This window comes from Catharus ustulatus, chromosome 1, assembly GCF_009819885.2.
Source record: "Catharus ustulatus isolate bCatUst1 chromosome 1, bCatUst1.pri.v2, whole genome shotgun sequence".
Lineage (NCBI taxonomy): Eukaryota > Metazoa > Chordata > Aves > Passeriformes > Turdidae > Catharus > Catharus ustulatus.
This window is the reverse complement of record NC_046221.1, coordinates 38,181,325-38,203,443: the sequence shown is the minus strand read 5'-3', so window position 1 is coordinate 38,203,443 and position 22,119 is coordinate 38,181,325. Positions and strand designations below refer to the sequence as shown.

At 38.2% G+C, this 22,119-nt stretch overlaps 1 protein-coding gene across 2 annotated transcripts in view; it reads right to left on the bottom strand.

Annotated features, from left to right (window-relative positions):
* The window catches only part of KCNH8 (potassium voltage-gated channel subfamily H member 8), a 185,274-nt gene that overhangs the window by 99,654 nt on the left and 63,501 nt on the right, over positions 1–22,119 (bottom strand). For both annotated transcript variants that reach the window (XM_033079300.1, XM_033079308.1), the window contains exon 3: positions 9,586–9,717. In XM_033079300.1, coding sequence (XP_032935191.1) covers positions 9,586–9,717 — 132 coding nt within the window. The remainder of the gene's footprint in view (positions 1–9,585; positions 9,718–22,119) is intronic.

The following is a 22,119-nucleotide window of genomic DNA, read 5'->3' as shown; positions in this document are numbered from 1 at the left end:
AAATAGCTATTTCATCATTATGTAAAAATAGTTTATTTGCAAACTTTCCACTGTTACTACTCTAGAATTGTCTCACAAATTCTAAAATTGACATTTTTATTATGCCAAAAAATTTGAGACATTTCTATTGATTCAAATGAAGTGAGTGGTCATATGTTGTTCTTACAGAATAAAATGCAGCATTGAATTTACAGTTGGGTAATCACTCACTTTGAGCTGTTTTTAAAGCAACTACTTTTTCCTGGAATAGTTTGCATTTCCCACAGCAAATTCCCACAAGGCTCATGAGATAGTGATATGCTCATATGTCATTATGAACAAAAACGTAACTGCAATAAGAAAGATAATTTTTGAAATGTTTTTCAAGAACCCCTAAAACTTAAGTAATGCCAACTATTTAGGTTGTCAAGAAACTTTTCATTCTCTTCAGCAAGTTTTAATATCTCTTCTTCTGCAAGTGTGTAATATTTAAGGACAAAATATCAGGGAACCTGAGAGTTTTCTTTTTTCCGTTAATTCCATACATTTAATAATGTATTTTATTTATTGATATTTTTACTGCTTTTTATTTTCAGAAAAAGATTATCATAATTTCAGTCATTAATTGCAAAAATAATCTTGTTTAAAAATTGCACTGATGATGGTGTTAAAGTACACCTTGCTCACTCAAGTGAAAATAATAATATATATACCTGAATAATTTCTGTCTTATAAAGAAAGCATGTCTTTTGAGAATGAAGACTTGTTTCCTTAATAGATTTATGTACAATACAGAACTATATAAGTCACCCATAAAAATATTTTGTGGTCAATGTAACTTGCCCTGAGTTAAAATAGCAGGGGGTGAGGGAATAGATTGTTTAAAAAATAGTTTTTAAACTTAAGAAACACATAAGTTTAAAATTCTATGGTGTCTGTGTGTGTGTTCCATGTGGTGATTGAAAGTATCTCTGATTATCCCTCAAGGAGTTAGATTCTTAGACTCTGAGAGTGACTGGTCCAAAACTTAACCAGTTTTAAAATTTTAGGTATACAATTTAGGGTGGATAGTTGTAATCCTTTCTACAGCTATGAAAAACTCACTTGTAATGGATCTTACTTGCTGTGTCTTTACAGGACCTCAGAATTGCTCTGAGGAGCTACTGCATGCCCTATAACTACAATTACAGTTAAATTCTGCAAATGGTCCAAGGTCTCCTAAATGGGTTTCTGGACACAAAGTACACGTGAAATAAGCATTCTAGTGCTCATGGTCTCTTAATAAAATGTTAGATACCAGCCTGTGTCTAGACCAGTAAAAGCCTTTAAAGATATTTCTTCCTTTTCAGATTTTTTTCCCTTAGAAATAAGAAAGGTTGTAAATTATATAGGAAGGTTGTAAACTGACTTGTTAAAAAATCACCTACCACACACAACTCTGAAAAGTTCTTCAGCAAAAAATATACTGAACATATTCCTGTTTCTTCTATGTTTTCTCTTGTCTGTCTTACACAGCTGCGTTTTCAAACTGTAAAAGGAATGTCTGAAGATATTTTCCAACAATCTGCCAGAAAAATGAAAAATAAGCAAAACAGAAACCAAAAAACAACTTCTTCCTTCTCCCCCCACCCTGATAACTTTGTTTTCTAGGGAAAATCTGGAAGCAATGGCATAAATTTATCTAGGAACTTGTGAGTATGAACTTTTTGTTGGTAATGCATATACAGTAATTTCACGATTATAAGCCACACTGTTTTGACTAAAATTTTGGTCCGAACCCAAAGTGCGGCTTATAATCAGGTGTAGCTTATATATGGACAAAGAACAAAAAATTGCTGTTTTAGTTTGGAGGACAGGTGTCTGCTGAGAAAGGCAGGAGCTTCTCTTTGAAATGGAGAATGTAAACCCACTCCCTCTAAATTATTATAATTTTGAAATCAAGGGGCTTTCAGGTAAAGATATGGGAATTAGGAATAACAGTTCTTTTCTAGGGAAATTAAAATAGAAATACAGTACTACAAAGAAACAAACTCCAAACCCTGACAAAGTCAGCGTACAACCTGACACCCCATCAGACAGCGTGTTGGTAGCAGTCCCATTAAATGGTGGCTGCATCCTTCTGCAGTGACAGATGTGATTCAGTTGAAGCAGTGCTCCTGCAGAAGGTGCAGTTTCCCTCTGGAGGTCCAGTGGTGATGTGGAGAAATCCGGTTTTCCTCTGGAGTCCAGTGGAGAAAGGGGCTCCCTTAGTGTCCCAAAACCTCTGTTTTTATCTCGGTAAACAATGTTGGGCTCTTCCCTCTGGCTGGAACAACTTTTAATGGGATGAAGTAATTTTATCAGTCACACAGTGGGACTCAATGGCCATTAGCAGAAAATGACTCTCTGGAGGAAGGATAGGGGGTGCAAAGATAAAGAACAATGCCCCGCCTGGTTTCAATGGATGGCCCATTAGCAGAATATCTCCCGCAGAGATAAGGATCACTGCCCCCACCCTCAAAAGATGATGATAGAATGGATACCTTTTATCACACTCTGTATTGTAACCCAAGACAGTTGCCGACATCCCGACATGCGGCTTATAATCAGGTGTGTCTTATAATCGTGAAATTACTGTACTCTCTCAACCTTTCAGGATATCACAGAATACAGTCTGCTCCTCTGCATTTGCTCAAGAATCAGACTTTGCTTTTCTTTTTTTCATTTTCATTCTACATATATCACAAAGAACACTTTTCTGTCAGCTCCAGAACAAATCCTTGTGCCTCTCTGAGAGTTGCTGAAATGGAACTGCCACATGCATTTAACACTCAGTGAAAGGCTGAAGCAAGAGCTACAAAGATTGATATGTCTCTAAAGATTCAAGGCTCAAATACAACTTATTTGCTTGGATAAGAAGGTGAAAAGGTGAGAGGGAGAACATCTACACGCTCACAAACGCAAAAAGGAACAAGGAGAGAAAGTCAGATCTATTTTTGTCCCCTAAGTTTTTAACTATTGTCCATAGACCAGGAGGAAAGGGGTTTCTCTCTAATGGTGGCAGAAGATTTTCAGACCCTTCATACTTTGACAGTGAGCCAGGAGCAAAGTCCTCCTAGGGAGGATGTAACCAAATTATTTGCAGAATAAAGGATATTTGTGTACTACTTCCTCAATATGTTCTTCCTTTGGGTAGTGGGAATACTGGCGTAAAACTCTGCTCCTGTCCCACCTCCTCCATTTATAGAACTGTATGGGTGCCTGTGCATCCTGAAACAATTTTAACTGCTTTGGTTATTGTAACTCTAAGTGACTGCGTGGTTATGTTCCCCATCTCAGCATACTGTCTCTTGACAGGTATAAAAAGCTTTAAAATGAAAAATTGTCTCCTGAATATTCACTGCAGTAGTTTGAGCAATCATGAAGTAGCTGAGACAGTAATTAAGTAGAATAAATCAAAGTGCACATTGCACAATTTCTTACAAGAGACCAGTGCTGCTCCAAATAGACACTTTCAACATAAAAAATCTGGAATGTAAAATGTTTGGCACATGGTATTTCACTTCTGGCATACTGAAAAGAACAACTCCTCCCTCCAACAAATGATGCATAATCAAAATAAATCTGTCTCCTCAGAAATTCATATGGACCTAAGGATAACTAAGAAGCCAGAAAAAGCCAGACAGTTAACAATAACATACATCTCATTTTAATTTGTAGTGGCAGAAGGTGTAGTTCAATTTTTAATTCACATTATTTTGAGAGTGAAGGCATTTTTGCCAACAGGCAGACCAACCTAAAACATGAAATTCCTTTTTTTTTGCTTTGTTAGAAGTCAAATACTGGAACAGACTGCCCAGATAAGTTGTGGAGTCTCCATCCTTTATGTTATTGAGCACATATCTGCATGTTTCCTGGGTAATTCATTTAATCTGACCCTGCTTTGAGAAGGGGACATTGGATCAAATAATCTCCAGAGATTCCCATCTCAAATATTGTGTGGTTCTGTGGTTACTATGTACTGCACACATTTTTATAATAATGCTGGGATAAAGTTGAGAAAATAAGTCCTAAAATATGCTTTCAAACAAAGAGTTCAAAATTTTCACAATAAAAAGAAACAAAATAAAAGCAAACAGATTACAAAAAAAAAAAAAAAAAGGACTAAAGGAAGCTTTGTGGAATGAGTCAAATTAATTTAGCAGTGACTACAGCAGTGGAACTCTACATTTATGAAACCTAAATTATTCCACATTAGCACACAAATTAGAAGTCTAAAAGTAATCACAGAATAATTTAATTTCTTATTTTCCAACCTGGATTCCCGAATTCCCACTAAATTCCAGCATATGTTCTAGCGTCATATGCAGAAATGAAAAAGCACTGACCCTTCTATGCCACACTGGAGTCCAGATTTGGAGAACAGAATTTTCAGTTTAATCACTTTTCCTCTGAATGAATAAATGGAACTTTCAACTAGTTTACCAAAAAGTAGCTCATTTTAAGTTAGGAAGCTAAAATAAAACTCCCATAAAACTACTTAAGAAACAATTTATTAAAACAAACAAAAAAACCCTTACCTGTATACTGAAAAGGCCATCAATTCATCTAAAGTTTACAGATGTTATTAAGCAGATGGAAAGCAGAGTGTATTTCTACAGAAAACTTACAGGTAGGGCAAAAGGATATTATTAAAAGCAAATTAGCAATACTGAAGAAGCCTTTAAGGATATTGTCAAATTGATTTAAAAACTGAATCCCAACAAAACCAAAGAAGTGTGAAAGTTGCTGACTGTCATAGCACTTCTTAAAGACTGTCAAACTTCTCAGGCACGTGGTTTTCCATTTTCCTTATACGAAAGTCTTAGAACAAAGTCTGTTTCTCCCATTGGTTGATGGGCTCTTTCCACTGGAAACTTTTATACAGAGGAAAAGCAGAAAGGAACCCTGTTAAATTTGTATTTAGAATGACACATTCAAAAGAAAAGGTCACAGACGACATCTGACATTTGGGCTGGGTAAAGGAAAATAAGGTAAAAAAGCAGACTTTTGCAAGGCACATTGGCACAAAGGACCAACTGAAGTTGTGTGAACAGACGAGATAAAATTGATAGGAAAATGTCTGCAGAAAATCAAAGACAGCATTGGCTCCTGAGATTTGCAAAAGTAAATATACAATGCACAAGAAGAAAGAGGCTGTAAAATCAGAAGATAAAGTTCAGGAAGATGTCATTGTAAAAGTACAAGGAGAAAAAGATTTTACTGAAGAAACAGATAGATATCAAAAGTAGGAAAGACCTGAGGAAGTAGGAGTCTGGAGAAGGCTTTAGGAGGCACAACCACTGACTGTTGTATGCCACCATAAAGTGCTGGTGAAATGTCAAAGGGGCAGAATTAAGAGAAAAGGAACATGAGAGAATTTTGTTAGATAAGTTGTCTAAGGAGTTTAAAAATTAAAGTGAGATGGAATATAACTATTAATGACCCACACAAATTATAAAAGTCAGTTCTGGGCTGGAAACAGGAGAGAGACTGAAACAAAAACACTGATAAAGGAGCCTTGCATGGGCAGAATAGTTTCATGTTGAGAATGTTTGTATCTAGGTTCTCCTTCCATAGACAGTCTAACCTCAAGAGATATGCTAAATAGGCAATAAAACACTGTGCATAATGGCAATTACCTCGTAGTGATAGCTCAGTGTCAACTACAAGTTTAAAAATTATTTGATTTTTGAAAGACCAAATTCAATAATCCTTGAAAAAGTAAATCAATCTCTGAACATTAAAAAAGTTTCTTCATACATCCAAACAAAACACCAACTGAAGTTTTTGTTAATACAAGGTGCATTGTATATTACTGATAGTCGTTGTGGTATAATTAAAGAAGCACCAATTATTTCCAGGAGTTAAACATTCTGAAATTTCAGATAATGAATGAGTTGCACAGAGTGTACTGGGAATTTTTTTCTGAAAATAACAAGATGATATTCACCACTGGAGGCTTAGTAAATCACTCCACATAGGAAGAATTGTAATCTTATTAAAAAGGAGCTGATATGCCCCTACATTTATTTTTATATAGTCAGGTGAATATACACAAAATTAAAATGCTGAATTTGGAAAAAAAAAAAAAAAGTTTTGAATCAATGGTTAACTCCTGTTTGTTATCTCATTCTATTTAATAAAATGCCATAATTGTCAAAACCCCACACTATGTGCTACTTTATGCTACCATGATGCTAATAACATAAAACGGTTGTCATGGTTTTAAAATTAGTAGGAAGGGATGGAACAAGCAAGTTTCAGGATGGTGCTCCAAAGAATACATCATGGAAGAAAGCCAGTTGTCAACACCATTGCTTGTAGCAATTGAATGAGCATTTGCTGGTGCAGTGTGGCCCTGGGTAAGTGCATTAGTGTGTCAGCACATGGCAGAGTTGTATTAATCTGTAAATGTGCTACAAGGAACAGGAGTAAAAAACTGCTTAGGTCCATAATTTGTCATGAAACCATGTCAAAAGACCATCTTAATCCATCCTAAAATAACCATGAAGCTACAAAATGTTTATCAGAAAGACAATAGCTGTCATTTTGCAAGTACAGTAATTTCACGAATACAAGCCGCACCAATTTGACCAAAATTTTGGTGGAAACCCGGAAGTGCGGCTAATATTCCGGGGCGGCTAATCTATTAACAAAATTCTAAAAGCTGCCAACACGGAAGTGAGAGCCCGCGGCAGCCCCAAGCCAAGCTGGAGCCCGGCCGGCCCCGGCTGAGGTGGGAAAGCCTGGCAGAGGCGGGGCCAGCAGTGTGGGGGGTGGGCGGCTGAGCCTGAGCCAGCAGGGCGGGGCAGGGAGGGCGGCAGAGCCTGAGCCAGCATGGCGGGGGAGCCGGGGAGAACTGGGGCTAACAGTGCAGGGGAGCATGGCAGAAGCAGGAAGGCCGGCGGGTGGGGCTGCCTGGCAGCGGGGGAAGCCCAGCAGAATCGGGGCCAGCAGCGTGGGGGAGCCCGGCGGTGCGGGGGCCTGCAGTGCCGGCCAGGGCGAGGAAACGCGGCGGTGGTGCAGACGGGAGGGGGCGGCCGGCGAGCCCGGCGGCGGGGCTAGGGAACGCGGCGCGCCGCGGCCGGCGAGCCCGCCGGCGGGGCTAGGGAACGCAGCACGCCGCGGCCGGCGAGCCCGCCGGCGGGGCTAGGGAACGCGGCGGCGGCCAGCGAGCCGGGCGGCGGCAGGCCGCCGGCAGGGCTAGGGAACGCGGCGGCGGCCAGCGAGCCGGGCGGCGGCAGGCCGCCGGCAGGGCTAGGGAACGCGGCGGCGGCCAGCGAGCCGGGCGGCGGCAGGCCGCCGGCAGGGCTAGGGAACGCGGCGGCGGCCAGCGAGCCGGGCGGCGGCAGGCCGCCGGCAGGGCTAGGGAACGCGGCGCGGCCAGCGAGCCGGGCGGCGGCAGGCCGCCGCCGGCAGGGCTAGGGAACACGGCGGCGGCCAGCGAACCGGGCGGCGGCAGGCCGCCGGCAGGGCTAGGGAACGCGGCGGCGGCCAGCGAGCCGGGCGGCGGCAGGCCGCCGGCAGGGCTAGGGAACGCGGCAGCGGGGCGGTGCTGACGGGAGAGGGGGGCCAGCGAGCCCGGCGGCGGCGGCAGTACCACCCGGCCAGCCCCGCCGAGCCGTGGCGCTGAGCTGGGCCACCTGGCCCCGTCGGCAACCATGAGCGGGCCGAGCCTGCCTGGCCCCGCCCCGCGCCAGTAAAGCCCGCTATGCCGCGATCCTGTTACTAATTGGCCAATTTGTGAAAGCTGCGCACGAACGAAAGTGCGGCTAATATTCGGGGTGCGGCTTATCTATTGACAAAGACAGCAACATTGTCGAGGCACCGGGGGTGCGGCTTATAATCCGTGCGGCTTGTATTCGTGAAACTACTGTAGTCTGTAACATACCTATTCCAAGTCATCACTGGCATACTGAATGAGATTTTTCACTGAGTCTATCCTGAAAATTTGCATCACTTGTAAGTAAATCTTCAGTCTTTAGAGCACAGATGTTCTGACAATCTCCCACCTACATGGTTCCACATATCAGGTTTTAATAAATTACTTTCCTAAAACTTTTATAAGAGTAATGTTTTCTGAGGTTTAAGGAGAAATAAGATAAAATATTTTTCATACTTTTAATTTTTTTACTTCAAGAGGCAGTAATGGGTTGAAATTGAATGCAAGGAAAAGCAGCAAAATGTACTGGTGTACTACTTCAAAACCATTATTCATTCTTCCAGCTTAGAAATTTTCAAATAGATTCAGTGCAAAAAAGTGAAGGATGCAAAATTCCCCCCCATCAACCTTCTAAATATTCAGGGCTTGAAAATTAAGTAAAAGGTGAAATTATTTGTCCAAACATACAAAAGAAGCAGACATTGTAAGTATAAATGTTGATTTATAAATATTAATCAGCACAAGAGAACATAATATTTTATGGTTTAAAGTAGTAAAATTTTATAAAAGAATACTGAATTACACACCTCTGTAACTGAAATATAACTTTTTTTGTTGCAAAATTAACATTTAAACCAGAAAAAGTTGAATATTAATTGTTCCCCTACTTTAGAAACCCACGAGGAGTAAATGTGTTCTAAGGGCCATAACTATGTAGTTTGTGAGGTAGGCAGAGATCAATGGCTATCACAGGGTGAAAAATTTAAATAGATCCCAGAGTATTACCAGATCGGAAAATTCAACACCAATGATGTTTTAAAGAATTCTGACAGCTGCTCTTGTTGTCTACAAATAAACTCTATCTAAACAGTTCCTTTGAGACTGAAAAATTACACAACTGAAGTGTTGGTTCATTACATCTTTAAAAAATGCAAATCTGGACTAAGTTCACTGCCTTTGATGATGCACAAGTCGATGCTCACTGCATAGACTTCATCCCCCTACACTGACTTGGCTTTGTCTTAGCAAAATTTAGCAAACCTTGATTTTACTATACTCTCAAAATTTTTTTTTGAGCCATTGCTGTAAGACAATTTTCCAAGTTCATGGAACAGAATCTTTGCAGTGTTTCCTTTCAGAAGCAAGTAAAAGTGAGAATGTATTTATTTACTATTGGATAATTCTGATGACATAATAAGTCATATAACTTAAAGTGTAATGAAAATGAGATGACACAAGAAAATATATGCTTATCAATAAGCAAAATAATTTTTAAAGCTATTTTAAATTCTGCTCATTGGACTGCAAAACATGAAAAAAATGCATTCTTTTACTCTCAGCCATGCTGAAATCAGGTTCATAGGTGCAACTTTGAAAAAGTCTAGCTTTTTCAAAATACCAAAATACACCTCTGTAAAACCAGAAAGTAAATAAATTAAATCATGGTATATAAAAAACAATTTTAATTTTTAGGACAAAATATTCTGTCTTCTAAATTCCATGTTTACAGAACCTCCAGCAATATGTAAATAGTAAAAAGTCCAGATTAATTATCATTCCATTTCATATATTAATTTCTTCTTTGGAAAACTAGGAGGTCTCTATATTGAATAATGTGCATGTGAGAGAATGCCCATGCAGCTGCAATTCTTAAAAGCATATACATGTTAGTTCTTAGCAATGGTTTTGCAATCCACACAAACCTTCCTTTTTGTCCTCTGCAGCAATCTTCGCTTTTGTGTCTGTTATATCCTTGAAAGAGGCCAGAAAGAGTACTACATCTCCTTTTTCATTCTTTATAGGAACAATATCCAGTAAGCACCAGAATGAAGACCCTGCAAGGATAAAGAATGAATTTAATTCAAACAACTGTCTATTAGCAGAGATGGGGGGAGGGGGGAGGAGAAAAGTGAACTGCTTATTTAGGAGGTCAGTAGTCAGAGAATCACAGATGTTCAGCTCATGTAAATCACTTTGCATCGTTGGTTGGAGCTCTGTAATACTGCTTTCTCCAGACACAAGACATTAATTTAAATGCAAAATTTATCTACAGGGATCATTAATAGAGTTTAATGAAGCTGCTTACTCCTCTGAAACCATGCTTCCCTTTGAACTCTCAACTGATGCTGTTTATTTCCTGGAATAGCTTTGACTTTGTTAACTTGGCATCTGAAGCATTCATGTCTGCTATAGAATCATTCTACCTTAATCATCTGACTTGATACTCATTAAAACCTCTTGGCAGAAGACCTGGTATTCAGAACGCCATTCCACTGATTCAAAGACATTTAAATTGATTTGATGTCAGATTTACAATAGAAATAAACACAGACAATGAGATATATAATATTGCACATCATCTCAAAAATTAATATCAGTTGTCTTCTTTACTTTCTTTAATGTACACCTTTTTAAGACTGAAGTTGGACAAAAGTGAGTTTGACAATGTTTTTAATTCTTGTCAACTTTTCTATGTCTACACCTGCTACATAATGATGCAGTTTTATAATAAATTCTTACTGTTTGCATCACATGTTCTGTTTGCAAGATATGTTGTTCAATTCCAGTGACATAATTCACAAGTTTCCTATCAACACCACTTGGAATTAAAAAATACATAATGCCTAAATACAAACATCCTAGATCCCACTCCCATCCATTCTGGGGTAACTCAGCCCAATACCAGACTTTAGCCTCTTTCAGGTCTTAGGTATCAATGCTAGCTACTTCCATCCACCATCAGCCTAATATTATTTATAAGCGATATAAGTACCGCTAGAGAGTTTAAAATATTTTTTTTTATGTGTCTTTACAGTTTCACAATCTGCTGCTTCACAACATACTACTTTTAGCATTCGTTTACAAATAAATGACTACTTAAATTCATAATAAGAAGCAGGATTAGTTCCCTGGACCACTGCTGCCCCAGCTGACTGGTGCCAAATGATCAGCTGAGCATTGGAGGGCTCCTCAGGAACAGCAAGCAGATTAGCCACTTCCTGCTGTGCTGTCCTCTGAATTTTCAAGTTTTGAAAAAGAATTGGGCACAAGAAGATCACATAAGATATAAGATCATATTAAGTTTTATAATTTATATTTTCAAGTGGAAGTTCTCTGGTGCCTTTTGAACACTGTAGATGAGCATGATAGGTGAAAGAGCAGCTTTTCTTTTGAAGGACTGAGACAGTTAAAGGTACAAAAATTTGTTTCAAAAGAAATTCGTCTGGCCCTCTCTGTCCTGATCAAACTTTCCACAGGCAGCTTTGAGGCTAACATTACTAGCTCAGCAATGTGGTAGCACTTCCACTTTAGGTATTTAAAGAAGGGACAGGGAGAAATTGGAACAGGAGGAAAGAAAACTGGAGAGAAGAAAAACCTGTCTGAAGAAGCAGACTGTCTTTGTATTGGGTTTAAATATTCTTATTTTGAGGTTTCAAGACAAAACAAGAAAATATGCCTTTTTGAAAGAAAGTAAAACTTATGTCAGAAAAAGCAAATCAGAAGCAAGATATTTCTATTGCTCTTTCTCCCACTAATTCTCCCTTTTTTTTTTTCCTGACAATTTGACTCTTAAAAATTCTGGGAAAAACTGCTCAGTAGCACTACTGTCAGAAATGAGAAATGTTTTAGAGAGTCATCCATTCAAAGAGAAGAAGCATTGAATTAAGAAAATTTACTACTTAAAAATAGAAATATAAGTCCTTACAAAATACCATCAGAACTTCTAAACTGGCCAAAATCCTACTGGCAAAATTACTTTCCACCCAGCTGCAATCTAGCAGTAGTTTCAGCAGCCAAGAAGTCTCTCTCAACTCCTTCGAAACACCACCAAGAGGGCCAATGGTCTTTTAGGATGTTTCTCTCTCTTCCAGAAGGGAAAACATATCTTACTCTTTTTAATTGTTACATGTGTTTTCTACACACACACACACACATACACACACATACACGCACATACACACACATTAGCCACTGAGGCCTGAAAGAAAGTAGCAGACATCAGCCATTTCAAGCAAACCCAACTCAGTTACAGTAATATTTTCTGAAATGATAAATTTTTAGTATTGAGTTATTACAACATGATTAATCATTAGAGACTAATTGAGTTAATATTTATTGGTTAAATGCATTGGCTCTTTTGTAAAATTGAAGTGCATTTGAATTCTTTAGAGGTGAACATTTGTCATTGAACACTGGTCACTGAAATTGTTCCATGTCCCATCATAATTTAGTTTCTCTCAATCATGGTTTCTTTAATTTTCATTTCTCAATTCTCCTTCTTTGTAACTATATCTGAAAATCTTTTTACTAAGCAAAGCAAACATATAAAATATGGTGTGTGCCACTAAAGAAAACACACATCCAATACATGCACAGGATACTTCTGTCCTAAAGAATTCCAGGCTAATGTCCTCTGTGGTGGGCTGTCTGTCCTGGCTGTATTTATGCACTGAATCTTTCGGAGTTCTAAATCTGAGCTGGTTGGTTTAGTGGGGGCTTTTTTGTGTTTTTACTTTGTTTGTTTTCTCTGCTTTTTCTCTGAAAGGAGCAAATGAATGTGAAGTAGTTTTTGGACTAGGTGAGATGATCTGTTTTAGGTCACAACTAGGTCAATACAAGGTTGCATTCTGTCAAGAACAGAACTCCCTCTTCCACTTTTGAGGAGTATTCTCAAAAAAATAAACTGCAATGCAATCTGTTACATAGCTTTTACTGAAGGCCAGCATCACATAATTCTATAAACCAAAAGCAGAACTTTCTCCTCATCAAAAAAGAAGTAGTGTCCTATTTTGTTACAGTTATTTTGAATGCACTCATCTGTGAGAGAGAAATTCCTTCCGTGCTTCAGATGGTGCATACAAAGGTTTTCTGTATTGTCAAGAGTCGTCTATCACAGAAATTTCTTTTGGAGGTTTATTTATATACAGACTCTTTTTATTGCTTCAAGCCACCACTCTTGGAGAAAGAGTCTAATCTTTCTCTTGCATTATGAAGTGAAGGGTCAAAATATATTTTAATATCCTCAAGGCTTATATAAGCACATCACAGGGAAGGAGAAAAGAAACCAAATGAAGCATAATCTTGTCACAAGGCAATTTGGTTATAGTCCACCTTTTATATATACAAACAAGAGAGTGCTTTATGGTCACTTTCTCAACCACCCTTTCTACCTTTCCTCATTTTGACAGCTAGAAGTCTCTCCTCAGACTGAAATCAAAACAAGGGTCAACAGACCACGGCATTTAAAAGAGAGATTTTATACAAAACCCTGCCATTAGAATGCCAGGAGCCTTCAAAACCAAACACTCTTTTCACTAGAAAATAAGGCATGCTTAAACCATGGGACAGACAGAGACCATTAGCTCTGTTGATGAGCTGTGTGCACTCACCATATGATAATAGGTAATCTGTAGTCATGCCCATCCCATTCTGAGCACAGGGAAATACTCAGAATAGAAATATCTTTGGTGGATATTTGAGTATTGCAGAGGTTTCATAATAGAGATATGATTTGAGGTGATGGTCTGCAAAGTTTATGTAATTCTTTAACAAAATAAATAAACTGCACCCATCCTGTTAAAATTTTATTTAATAGTTTTTTAGTCAAACATATATGTAAGAAACACTTGGAATGAATGCTGCTCATGTCAAGATATGACTTCCTTTTGCTCTTGGAACTCTGGGAGTAGTTTTGTCCAGGAAGAAAAGTTTCCTTCCACTTTTTGACCTTGTGGGGTTGTAACCACTTCCAGACGTCCATTTCCGACTTTTCTTGCCACACTGCTCTCCAGAGTGACACTCATCCAGTTTATACTGTCCCTTCCACTGGCCATTCATTCAGAAATAAGAAAAACACAAATTTCTGTGATCTATCTCCACTTTTCTGTGGTGCAAGGAAGGAGCATTGAGATCTTTTCTGAAGCTCATGACATAGAAAATTAACTAAATGTAATGATTCCTAGACTAAGAGCCCAAGAATCTGAAGAAAGAAAGTTTAAATGGTTTGCATACTAGATATAAAAGTCTTGTGGCACAAAACAATAGCTCTTCAAGGAATAATTATATATATGCATAAGAGGGAAGAATTAGGCTTCACAAACCATCATAAATCTAGAATATCTATTTTTGTTTAAGTAGGTGACTTATTAAACTAAATGCTCTTGTAGGGAGATGTAAATCAAGCCTTAAAGAAAACTATTAAAACACATCATCCTGTTTCCAGGGATTTATGTAGAAGACAAAGATAAAAATATTTTTCATGTAGATATGTGTAATAATTTGTTAATTAGATTGATGCTAAATCCTCAGCATTACAACAGTGTCTCATAGATGGTTATTAATTATTAGCAAGGTAACCCTGTTGCTGGATGCATCACAACACAGAGATGTTTGAGCCTGTCATTTCCACTTTTCCAGCACAGAAAGTGTGCACTTCAAGACTGACAGACCAGAATGCCAAGGACTTTTTCTGAGGAAACCAAACTCTCTCTTTCATCAGCTTATCCAAAAATTCCCAGCCTCACTGATAACACATCATTTTGAAAGTTATGTGGTTTTGACAAGATGACAAAATTTTGTTGAGGAGAGCAAAGTGAAAAGAAAACAATGCTTAAAAAATTGCAACTGGACTGAACTAGACAGGAAAGGAGCTCCAAGAAAACTATATAAATCCAAGTATTTTCTCTTTTGTAAATATCATAACTTTGACAGTGATCACTAAATACAGTTAATGCAAATTTCTGATGCTTTAAGCAAATTACCACCTCATTCTTCTCCATCACCTCTGTAAAAATCAAATTTGCAAGTTAATGAAATGTAGAATTTATTTTTCTTGAATTCTTCTCTTGCAGATGCCAGCTTATCTGCTACACCCTAGTGACATTCTTTAGTCAGAAAAAATTGCAAAACTAAAAACTCGTATGGGCTATGATTAAACTGACCTATATGAGAAGAGGTGGTTGTGGTAACATTTTCATATGAATGGTAAAGAAGATTCAGGAATTTGTTTCCCCTACTTCTGTGTGACCACCAGCTCATACTTGTATCCTGGAAGTAAGTCTCCTCACAAGTTTTTACAGTCAATGTAAATCTATTTCAAAATGGGTTTATAATCCATTAATGCATCCAAAATGGATCCATTCCAAAACTTATTTACATCTCAAAGCAGAATACAGTTGTGTCCCAAGAATTTGGTAGATGAAAGATGGTAGTAAGATACTTTAATAACAAAGCAAAAAATTGTATTTCCATATGAATAAGTAGAGAGTTATTAATCCCGTGGAGTTGATTTAAAACTTGTTAAAAATAGCTCTCCAATCCTCTGTATACCCTATGGAATACCATGTGCAATTATTCAAATCTAATACATCTCACCAGAGATACCCAAATCCATCCCTCCATGTTTTACCAGCCTTTTCTCAGCCCAATTTTAACCTGTGCTCTGTTCCTTCTGCTGCCGGTAATCCAGTGCCTCATATGTCAATGCCTCATGTTGCCCAGCGTGTCTAACTTTCTCTGCCATCACTGCCATGATGGAGAGATGAAATGAGGGAAGGGATGCCCTAAGAGAAGACCCTTTTCAACACAGCAATCTTCTATCCTTGCCTCTCCTGCAAACTGACAATGTTAGGCAGAGAGAAGCTTGATTCACAACCCCAAAGTTTCAGTTTGTCACTTTTTGGACACAGACTGTTGGTGTTATGGCAGCTCCTAGTTTGAGTGCATGTCTTTTCCAGCCTTAGCGGAGCAGTCTCTGTGTGCAACAGCTAGTACAGTCTGCAGTGAATGTTTTATACAAACTAATTTATGAACACTGGCACATCTACATTTCAGCTTTGTTTACTCTGCTTTCTGGTCTCTCCTTGTATAGTTTCACTATCCTCCCTACTTAATGAAACCATTTCAAAATCCTCTGGTTATCCTGAGTTTTCCTTGAACAAAAGCAGAGAAATAAGCAATGCCTTTTAATGCCATGTGAGATACATTATCCTTAAGCGTATCACTTTCTTTTTGTCTGCCCTAATTTCCTTTTCCTATCTCCATCCAGATTAGAAAAGAAAACTACATTTAGGGAGATAAGTACTTCCCTGATGTAATACATTTACTGGGTTGTAGTTATGACAATTAGCAAAACACACAGGATTATCTAAAAACTCAGTTAAGTCAGTGAGACGCATTCTGTTTAAATGCAAAAAGCTTCAGGATAGACTCATAAATCTTATCAGTCTGCAACTTACTTTCCCTCCCCCTCCAATGATAATTACTTTTTCACAGTTATATTAGTACAGGGCATTCAGCATTTGTCAGCTAAGTCCTGGGAAAGTACTAATTGAGACAATCTATTTATATAAACAAGTACACAATATTGCTATAATGCAAAATAACACAATAAACCAAACCAAAGCAACAGAAAACAAAACAAAATATGGTTTCTTCAATATCTTTATACAGACTGCTTCAGAAATAGTCAGGTTTGATCCTTCCTGATCAGTTTAGTCTTTACTTCATCGCTTTCAGTCAAGCAATTTCCAAATAAGCCATATTTGCTTTCCTTCCATTACTGTATTTCTGAAATCTTTTGTTAAAACTGTGCTTATAACCTATGGTCCTTATTACTTTTGATTTTCAGATTCAACATGTAGATATAATTACAGCAGCAAATATGATTTCTCAGCCAACTGAGGGATGCACTTCTGAAAAGAAGGCAAGAAATTTTTTTAAAACAGGATGAGCTCTCATATACATTATGTATGCCAGCATAAATATTTGCATATATATTCGTATCTATATATGTATGAATAAAAAAGTCTTTATTATTTTGAAATGGTATCTTATATTTTCACATCTGAAGGAGTTAAAGCACAAACTAATCTAAACACAGTTATGTTTTCAAATTACAGTAATTTCATGATTATAAGCCGTACCATTTTGACTAAAATTTTTCTCCCAACCTGGAAATGTGTCTTACACTCAGGAGCGACCAACATATGAAAAAAGTTTGGAAATTTCCCAACCCGGAAGTGTAAGTCGAGGTACCGAGCCAAGAACCTGCCAGTAAAACCTGGGATTTAGCGATTGTTATAAATTGGTTACTCTGTTGCGTGGTGGGTGGAGGCGGGCTCCGTGCCAGCCCCATGGCCTGGGGGAGAGGGGGGGAGGGGCTCTGTGCCTCCCTCCTGCTGCTGCCACGGGTGAAGGTGGGCTCTGTGCCTCCCCCTCCCGCTGCCACCGTGTGTGCGAGCGGGCTCTGTGCCTCCCTCCTGCTGGCACTGCGGGACAGCGCTGGGCCAGGGCGAGTGAGCCCGCAATTCCGTTACTAATTTGTTACTTTGTTGCACGCGGGTCCTCCTTGCGAACGAAAGTGCGGTTTATATTCCGGTGCAGCTTATATTCCAGTGCGGTTTATACATGGACAAAGACCTAAACTTTGCCAACACCCGGACATGTGGCTTATAATCAGGTGCGGCTTGTAATTTCTTTTGCTTTTAAGCTCGTTATTTTATTATCTGAAAAGAGAAACAACAAAGCTTACAGTAAGCAAAAAACCCAGCGATCTCCAAACAGACCACTACACCTATAAAGAAAAATTTCATGTTTTCAGTTTCAAAAATAAATGATAATTATATAGCCTAAAATATCTTCAAAATATTTTTGTGACCCTCACTCTAGCGTCTCTGGCAGTGACAGCCCCTAGAAAGAGAAGGCCTTGAGTCTGCAGAATGGGAGATCTCCCAGCACTGGAAGAGGTGCTGGCTGCAACCTTGTGCTTATCCATAAAGTTTTCTAAAGACAAGACATGGAGAAAAAGGGGATTCTGCTGGTTACTCATCCACTTACATTGAAAGGTTACAGTTTAGAAACTGATCAACTTATTTTACACTGCTTTTCCCACAGGGTCAGGTCAGAGACTATTTTGCTCTATAATCCTTGTCTATAATCCCTGTCTTATCTGTTAATATTATTCAGAAGTCTTTACATATTTTCTGTTGAGGCCGTGATTCAAGAACTTGAACCTGTACTTCATAAGTGGTCCATAGGCACCTCTCTGGAAGGAGGGGGCTAAAACTGGGACCTGAGATGGAGTTGAGTCATGGATCTGAACTGATAATTCCATCTGGTCAGGTTGGAGGTTTCTTTGTATAAAACACACACTGAGCAATTATGTAACATGGTAGAGAGGATTAATCTTCCCAATTTACCACTTCAGTCTAAGTGAGCATATGCTGTAAACAGTCTCTGAGCCTGTCCAATGAAACAAATAGCAAATAAATAAATTTAAAAAAAATAAAAATTAAAAAACAAGTAACCCCACCAGTTGGAAAGCAGCAGGTTTTAACCTTCTAGTTATTTAACTGTTCTATAAAATCAAACTGCTTTTGCAATTCCCTACCAAATCAGTGAGAGGGTTCAGTAGACAGTGCTAAAATGAGCCTCCTACCACCATCAAAAAAACTACGTAGCTAAAGCAAGAATCCATTGTGGTGGACAGCATAGGAGATGGCAAATAGTCAGCACCATAATCCAGAATGTGGATTTAGGGATCAGGGACGAAATAAGGAAATGTCAGCAGAAAAGAGGCATACAGTCATCTGGAGAAATGATACTTTGAACTTTCTTTATCCAAAGAACAACCTAACTCATGGTGAAGTGCAGGCACCCAAGTCAGCTTTTAGCCAAATCTTGATTTAAATCTCATACAAATAAAAGGTAGCTGACTGAGTTATAAAATTGCAAGAGAAGGGTGACTGGTCTGATGTCTTATGAACATAGTGCAAAATAAATACCAATATCTCCTACTAAAAATGGATGCAAAAAAGTAGCAGAGTGAAATGTCTTTTAAAAACTGAAAAAAACCCATCCAGCAGTACCAGCAGCCATTCATACCAGGTGCAGCTGGAAGCCCAGGGTGCCTGTGTGCAAACACTAATTTCATCTGTCAGCAGCGAAGGGTATCAAGTTGTAGCAATATAACAAGTAATAGGAAAATTTCACACAGATTTATTTACGTATCAATGTGGCTCTAGAAGAACTAGTCTTTTCTCAGTGAAGTATGCTTTTAATATATCATGTTGCTGCTGAAAGAAGCTATTAGCCAATATCACCATGAATGCCATCAGAACAAAGTATCAGCACTGTCATTAGGCTGCAGTCTTGTTGATGTCTCATTAAGTTCTGGAAAAAGATCTCAGATGGTTTAGATCACATTATACACAGAGGATTTTCCTGCTTTTAAAATATTTTTTCCCCTTCTAACTGAAATCCATCCCTTTGTTTTGTCTTCTTTCAGTCTTTTGCCGATCACTTCAGGTCTCTGTAGAGTTTAAGCCAGGGCACTACAGAGGAGCACAAGGCTGCTCTGCCTTCCTCTCCTGCTGCAGAAGCTGGGGCTGTCTCTAAAACATCAAAACATTTCAGAGGTACACATTGCCTTTCATCAGAAGCCATGGGTCAAGCCAAAGAAGGATTTGGAGAGAAAAGGAGACAAAAATTCCTCTTCTGTGAAAGGTATGTGTCTTCTGTCTATATTCTATACTGCTTTTTAAAGAGGGAGGCTTTCCAAAAATCAGAGAAATTTCCTAATGATTAATGTGTTATATGAAAAGGGGAAATTTAAAAGAACAAGAAAACAGAAAAAAGAAAAAAATGAAAAAACCCAAATAAAAGAGAAAAGAGAAAAAGAAGCAAAAAGAAAAAAACTCTTTTATAAAGTTGAAAATTATTTTTTATGGCTCAGGGAATTGAAATTAGATATTACCTTCAGATTAATCTTTCAGTATTGCTTGCTTTTTTTATTTCCCTCCTCCTGTATTTTGTACTATAATTTAGCAAATGTGAGCAAGCCTACCACAAAATCTTCACAGCTTTCTTATTTTTAGATGATGTTTTTAAGGCAGAGAAGCAGCAAAACAGCAGTGAGGCCACATTGCTACAAACTACTCTGTCAAACAACTTGTCAAGGGGCTTTCACTACATAAGTAAATAGAAAATTGTCACTAGAAAATAGTAGAAAGTAGTCACAAGAAAATTGAGGTCTCTACAGAATTTTGTTTTTACAGTCAGAGAATTTTAATAAATGCCCCTTTTCTTACTGCTGGGCTTAACTTCCAAAAGACATGGATTTCAGGAGATTGTTAAAGAAGGCAGCCAGTTAATGTTAAACTGGTATCATATCATACAACTCCATGTTTCAAAATGCTATATGATATTTTTGGACAAGTAAAGTAAAAAGTATGTGTTTAAACTTCTTGTTGGAAAGAACAGATACCATTTCTGCAATGAGAAAAATACTTTCTGTGGAGAAGCTTGAGGAAAATCCAATTTTCTTCCATTTTAAAAGAAATTAATTTCCCCTCAATTTCTTCATAATGAATGAATTAATTCTTCTACAATTTAAATAACATTGAACTCTTTGTCTGAAAAAAACTTTTCTGTTTTCTTGTTAAACATAAATGATGTTGTGTAGTCTTTGCTATTCTTTAGCCGTGTTATTCAACCATAAATATGGTAGAGGCAATGGACGATGTCTCATGGCCTGAGCCTTATTTCATTAACATGTGGTTGTCATTGTTGTTCATGTGAGAGTACTGTTACACATCCAGACTTCTAGCAGCCTTTTGCCTGATGAATCCAGTAACTCAGTAAAAAGGTCTGACTTTCACACTTTCTCTTATTCATACCCTGCCCATCTGAAAGAATACCTTAATCTTGACCTTCCAGATATGGATACAGCCCTATCAAAACACATATTCTCATGCAGTGATGAGAAGAGATAAAATATTTTGATTTAATCTTACTGTCTTGTAAGAAATTAAGAAATAAATACAGAAATTAAATACATCGTATCTCCCTGACCTTACAATTTACTTACCAAACCTTTAAGGACCAAGAAACACAAGGCACATGTAAGACATAAGCCAGAAAGTGCTTAAATCAGTGTACACTGAAAAAGTGTCCCTTGATTCCTGGTTAACTGCCACAGAGAAAGCAAACACTGTTTGCATCCAAGTCCTAAGGCACCTTGTAAATACAGACCCAGCAACACCCACTTGGTCCAGCTCTCTTACACTGGGGATTTTTAACTATGCACAAAGGCTTGTGCAAACAGCCCTTTATCTGGGGGGGCACAGATATGAGGGTCACCAGAGTGAAGTCTTTCATGTGTCATAAATCACAAGTGGCTGCTACTGATTATATTGTGTTTCACACAACTCCCACATACACAGAAAGAGGCCAATTGCCTTTCAGTAAATGAAGGCTGTGGAACAAGTGCATGTCGCAAAAGGTTGTGCATAAGCACAGAGCTCCTTTCAAACACTCCAAACCTAATTGTGAGACAAAGGAAATCAGTCTAATGGGTTGTAGGGGACCTAAGGTGTGACCTTCTCAGCAGCTCATGATGGAGATCTTAGACTGGACTAAGTCACTGATTATAGGGTTTATTGTAGCATTATCTTAGGCTGTAACAGAAAAGGAAAAAAATCCACACAGCTGCTTCATTGTACTTCAGTTTCAGGGAATGTGAAGACCTCATTTAACTACCTGTACTTGCTATTGACAAATTTCAGAAGAGGTCTGACAGGGAGGAAAAAGAAGGGTTTATTTAAATATAGTTCCTCAGCATAGTGCCCAGCTGCTTTTAGATTGTTCTAAAGAGATCCAGGAGTGAGCGTTTTTCTCACAACTCACTTGAATTCCAAAAGATTAATTTGCATTTCCATTATCATAATTGACAACTTAATTTGTTGCAGATGTTTTAAAGAAAATGTAGAAATAGTAACAGAAAAAAAGCTAAAAAATCAGCTCCTAAGCAATATAATTTTAAAACTTTCTGAAGAAGGCAACAATCATAAAATTCCTTGTCTTTTAATATTCTCCTTTTCTGATTGTCTTCAAGAAACTAATATAGCTCTGTCAAAGAAAAAGCAAGAAACTAACAGAGGAACAAAAATAAATACTGAAAGTATGATGAAAAGTATATTTTGAGTTGAATTTTCAAAAGACATCTCTCTCTGGAGCTGCTGTATCTGCTGCCATGGTTCTAATAGTGCTCTGTTGCTAACGTGGCAGAAAATGTTCAGGATGAGGAGTTACAACCAGCTTATCCTATTCTAAGAGTTCATTACAATTCCCAAATGAAACACACATAGAAGAAATTCTTATCAACTTCTAGTGGTCGCAGAAGGATTGGTCAGAGCACAACTGCTTGAGATAATTTTTCTCTTGAAATCCAGACCCAA